At 34.9% G+C, this 5,921-nt stretch overlaps 1 protein-coding gene across 1 annotated transcript; it reads right to left on the bottom strand.

The window, feature by feature from the left end:
- Positions 1–1,930: 1,930 nt before the first annotated feature.
- LOC110299467 (olfactory receptor 6F1-like) lies at positions 1,931–3,537 on the bottom strand. Its single transcript, XM_021169170.2, has 2 exons — positions 2,527–3,537; positions 1,931–2,065 (listed from the first exon to the last, which is right to left on the bottom strand). The coding sequence occupies exon 1, from the start codon at positions 3,535–3,537 to the stop codon at positions 2,578–2,580; it is 960 nt and encodes a 319-aa protein (XP_021024829.1). The 3' UTR covers positions 1,931–2,065; positions 2,527–2,577.
- Positions 3,538–5,921: the final 2,384 nt, after the last annotated feature.

Here is a 5,921-nt window from a genome sequence, read left to right as displayed (position 1 = left end):
ATTTTTTGCAAAGGTGCACTATAGGAAAATATTCTGCTAATCAAATAAGGTATTTAAAATAATTTTATTAGGGAATTAAATAAATGTGCACAAATCACAAATAACAACATTTTACCTGCTACTGCTTGTATAAGTGTGTTAACACACAATGTAGTCATTAGTTCAAAGGGCTTTATAAGACATATAAGCACTTCCATGAAGTTTCATAGTTACAGAAGAAAATGAACTTTCAAACCAAGGTGTATTTCCAAATTTATTGATGAAAATATTAAGTGAATTACAAAAATCATGGAAATTTCAAAGTCTATATCCAACATATTATTAAAAATCCTCCACAGTGTCTGATTATAGAAATAAGTTACTATTCATCAATGAAATAAGAAAATCACCATAAATTGGATATTATATAGAAATACCTTTTTGTCAGTTCAGAATGTTTTCTTGATATTATTCCCATATATTATTTTGGTATATTTGATATATTTTGTGGAAAATTAAATTTTAGACGATACTATGGTACATTTTGGTGCAAATATCATACATGCATGTAAAAGTTATTTTGACAAAAGCTCAGGAAAAAATATATATAGCTTTAAATATAAAAATTAAGGAAATGTTGGCTATAATATTTACTAGTTATAGCCTTTGCATATTTAAATACAAATTCTCACGTGACGATATATGTGCTCACTGCGTGCAATAACGTCATTGCCCGTATTGAAGTCCACCATTTCCTGTTCGCATCTGAGTCCAACTCCATAGAGGCAAGTTCATGTCTTATACTTTCTTTTTTATTATTATTGGTCATTTTATGTATTTATATTTTAAATGTGATCCACCTTCCTGGTTTCCACTCCACATCTCCCCTATCATATCCCTACTACCCTATGCTTCTGTGAGGGAGCTCCCCCACTCACCCACCCACTCCTGCCTCACTGCACTATAATTTTCCTGTGTTGGGCATAGAGACTCCATAGGATCAAGGGCCTTTCCTCCAATTGATAACTGATCAAAGACACATGACTGAGGTGATAATGATCCTATTTGGGAACATGGTAATTTTATTTTGTTAAACAGACTTGTCAAACTGGCTCCTAAATATTTACATTCATAATCAGATTCATGATGCTCTGAGCCTTGGTCAGAGAAGCTTGATTATAATGTGAAGTGTTAATGAGATTTGGGGCTGGTGAAGGTGCTGATAACAAGTTACTGTTGAGTCTTCTGCCTTAATGGGGCTACACATTAAACACCTACAAGGTTCAGAAAACACTTTGAATTCGGTGGTGGAAAGAATATAAGAGCATGAAAAAAAATGGTGTTTGTGAACTCACAACATCTACTCTTGCTTTCTCGAGGCATATGCCTAGACTTAGCATGTAAATATTCTTAGATTGGGATGTCCTCATGAGAACTGAAACTTCCCAGGAAAACTATTGACACCTGAAGGTTGTCAGAGAAGTGAAATTCAATGTCTTCAATTTTGTAGCCACTGATCCATGTTTCAGTGGATAGCTCCACACTCATGCCCAAACAAAGTCCCTTGATAAACATGGTCATAAAGCAGAGAGATGTGAAAGTGGAGTGGGGACTTTTTCAGCACAGAGGGCTTTGTTGGGGATGGGGAAACAATAAGGCATTCAGGAAGGGGTTAATGTGACCAGATTATTACACACCTCTATGAAAGTTTTAATGATTAAAATAATTTTAAGAAGCAAAAATAATCTTATAACTTTTATGTATTCCAGTAAGATTTCATGTTCGAGTTCAAGAAAAATATCAGGCATGAGCTTGTGTACAAATCTCTTATTTTATTATAATCTCTTAATTACCCCATATAGTGGCTCTTAAGATTCACTCTGGGTAGCAGTCTTCTGGTGATTTGTTGTACTGCAGATTCTCACCCTGTGTCTATGGTGGTATTGCAGATTCTCTAAGTTCTTTCTGATGGCACTCACTCTCACATTTAGAAGGAACGCCACTATAGAAGCAGCCTCATAAACACTCACCAGTAAGATATTTATGATTTACCCTTCCTTGCCATCTCTTCTGTTCCTAAAATGAACTAAAATAAATAAAAAAAAAATAAAGATTATTAATTTCCATTAAGTAGCAATGGAAAACTTCTAGCGCCTTACTTTTTTTTTTCTTTATTCTTGAGAGAAGAGCTTGCTATGTTAACTAGAAACACTATTCTTTTTGGTTTTAAAAATGAACTCTGACAATATTACTTCTGCAAACTTCATAGTTTGCTTTGAATGCTACTGAAAAGTTTTGTTATAGCTATTCTATTTATAACATTTAGTATAACAACAAAATGACAGAATAAACAATGAAAACTCTTGCCTATAAAATTTTCCACAGTTCGTTCCCTCCAAATGAATAGTTTTAAAGAAAGCCTACTCCATAAAATTTGTAGTAAATGAACCAGTGTGCCTCCTTGTAAGAGTCTAATGGAAACCTAAGCAAAAGACCTCAAAAATGAATTCATTCAATAAACATTCACTACCAAATTCAAATACTTACCATGATTAAATAAGGCCTAAGACTACTCTCCAGGTTGTAATTGTTGCTTTCTCAAAGTCCATGCATGTTTTTGCCCATTAAAAACTTCTTTTGGGATAGAAATTTCTGGAAAGCTTTCATCACATCTTTGTTTCTCAGGGTATATATGAGAGGATTGACTAAAGGGGTGATCACGCAGTAGAACACTGAGACCACTTTGCCAATTGTGAAGTTGTATTTAGCTGGAGGTCGAACATATGCGAAGATTATGGTGCCATAGTAGATGGTCACTACTGTGAGATGGGAGGCACAAGTTGAGAATGTTTTCTTCCTTGCTTCCCGGGAAGACAGCCTGATTATTGTGACCACGATGTTGCCATAGGAGCTCATTGTGAGAAGAAAAGAACTGAGAATCACCACAGAACTGCAGGTGTAACCCAAGGCTTCCACCAAGAATGTGTCTGAACAGGAGAGTTTAAAGATGGGGTCAGAGTCACAAAAAAAATGGTTGATTTTCTGCGGGCCACAAAAGTTTAGCTGAGAGATAAGTATGGTAGGTAGCAGAGGGGCAAGGAAGCCTCCAACCCATGATGCAGCTGAAAACCTCAGGCAAATGTGAACACTCATAAGAAGTGAGTAATGCAGAGGGCGGCATACAGCCACATGCCTGTCATAAGCCATAACTGCTAGCAAGATGCACTCAGTGGCTCCCAGGGAGAAGAAGAAATAGTACTGAGTGATGCAGCCTGCAACAGGAATGGTGACAACCTTTGTAACACATGTAGCCAGCAACTTAGGCACCGTGGCTGTAGTGTACCAGATCTCCAGGAACGATAGGTTTCCTAAGAAAATGTACATGGGTGTCTGTAATGTGGAATCCACAAGAATAAGGAAAATAATGAGAGTGTTTCCCATGAGAGACAGCAAATACACAGTTAGAAACATCATAAACAATGGGAGCCGCAGTGACGAGGAGCCTGGAAACCCTAGAAAAATAAACTCGGTCACTGCTGTTTGATTTTTTACATCCATATTTCTTTTTCTCTGCCCTGAAAGGGATCAACAGCACCCAGGTGATCGTAGGTGAGTGGCAATCAGAACTGGAGCAAACTATGTGTTTCTATTGTGGTAAGAAATGATGCATAGCAACCAGAGAAAATGAAGACTGTTGGAAACATAATAGACATTTTACATACAATATACATGGGCCATCTCACTTCATATTGATAGTAAATATCTAATATAAATAATTTAACCATCTAACTCTTCAAAATGAAACACAATGTAAATAGGTAACATATTTATCATTGTATCACACAGATTATAGGGCAGGGATGGAATCCTAATAACTTTACTGAAAACCAAAGAAGAACATGGACTGCCTTACCTCAAGGAAGTCATACCTTAATGTGAAAATACAGAAATCAGTAGATGATATAGTTGCTAGTAAAGGCCTTCACAGCTGTGTAGTACACCTTGTTAGTAGAAAGAGCTACCCACACTTTTAAATTTATGTACCTTATTTACATATGAGTTGGAAGAGGACAGAGACCTGAATTAAAACAGACATTTGTTTATAAACATCTATTTAATGTTCCTGATCTCTGAAATATTTATCTTTAGGATCTTTTTTTTTTTTTCTTTTTTTCTTTTGTGACAGGGTTTCTCTGTGAATCCCTGGCTCTCCTGGAACTCAGACCAGGCTGGTCTCCAACTCAGAGATCCACCTGTCTCTGCCTCACAAGTGCTGGGATTAAAGGTATGTGCCACCACTGCCCACCTCTTTAGCATCTTTTAATAATCCTATTTCTTGATGAAAGTGAGAATTCTTACCATTAGAGTGAATAGAGTTCTCATGGACATATTCATGTATACTATATATTATACTTCTACATATATCTAATTGTAGGTAAAATAACCACAACCATAATAAAATAGTCTTATGTCATTTTTTAAGTTTATGAACTTTTTATAGTAAACACACTCAGTATATACCTCTTGTAACAATCAAAGTAATTGTATAACTGAAACAATGTCACTTTGGTGTCTATCTGCAGGTTCTTATCTCAAACCCTTTAGGAGATTTAAGTTATAAAACTCGATTAAAACACTATATGCATGCTTCATACTGTATGCTTATTGAGCTGATTTTGTTACTTATGTAGAGGAGAATCTTTATGAGAAGATTTTTTTTTCATACCTGAAGAGCCAAGTAGTATTATGTTGGTAATAGTTTATATGGTCCTATTTGAACCTGTAAATACTGATTGCTAAGAAAAAAATGCTGAGGTTGTTCTTTCAGTTCTATAAGAAAAATTGACTTTTAAGGCTATAGATTCTAATGACAATTTGAAAATTAAGCAAAATTGTAATTTAAGAAAACTTTTTATAAAAAATTGAACTAATTTTAAATGTTTACATGTATTTTTAAATCTTGCTCTTTAAGAATAAAATTTATTGTATTTATAAAATGTCAGATTCCAAAGTGGTTTTTATTGTTTTAAAGAATGGTATTGCATATCTTTAATTTACCATTAAGGTCAAAATATACAGTAATTATTTTAAAAAATTTAACTAAACTTGCAAATGAAATTAGACCAATGTCATTCCCTTCCAAACACCATCTTATTATGTTAAAAGATCTCATCACTGCTCTTGGGATTGACAGGATAGCACATTCTTCAGCTGAATTAAGCACAACATGGAATTTGAACACAGAGAAAATGAATTCAAAATCAGGGCAGTCTTTCATTAAACTAATACTCAAATATAAAAAGTGAATCATACACAGTTAACATATAGAATACAATCATTCACCCTACATACAAAACACATATGTGAGAAAGAATATATCATTCCTTTAATAACCTTGTCAAATCACCAAAGTCCTACTGACAGTTATTTGGATGAGCACTGCATTACCTGCAGAAAACTGAGGAATGAAATCTACAATCTTTCCCTTACAGTACTTATTTTGTGTGTTCTGCTTTATTATTTTCCACAAACATAATATGATCAGTTACATACTCTTTGAATATTCCTTTTTAGTAAAGATATATAGCGAGTACACTTCTCAGTAAACTTAAAGGGAATGAAGCATCTCCTTGCAGTCCTGGCCATGATGCAGCAGTTGTGTACTTGGTAACACCATAGTCTTTCTTCTTTCTCAGTTGCTTTTCTACTGCAATGGCCAGGTTACGGGAAAATGTGACATCAGAGATTTGCTCTGAGAGAATAATGATTTCTTCAGCACAGAGCCTGGAGGCTTCCAAATATATTCTCCTAGGAATCCCCTTTGTTGAAGGTCAAATGCTTTGCCAAGGGGACTAGAAAAGAGAAGAGATTCTTCACAGCTCTAGATATGTCACCACCACAAGAACTAAGAATGGTATCCCAAATGACTTCATTAGCTGACA

The sequence above is a fragment of the Mus caroli genome, unplaced genomic scaffold (assembly GCF_978045245.1).
Source record: "Mus caroli unplaced genomic scaffold, Mus_caroli_1 scaffold_8, whole genome shotgun sequence".
Taxonomy (NCBI): Eukaryota; Metazoa; Chordata; class Mammalia; order Rodentia; family Muridae; genus Mus; species Mus caroli.
The sequence above is the reverse complement of the archived record's forward strand: the minus strand, read 5'-3'. Positions and strand labels throughout refer to the sequence as shown.

Bases quoted from the DNA above. Each gene is read 5' to 3' on its own strand.
- LOC110299467 (XM_021169170.2), bottom strand. From the start codon at position 3,537: ATGGATGTAAAAAATCAAACAGCAGTGACCGAGTTTATTTTTCTAGGG.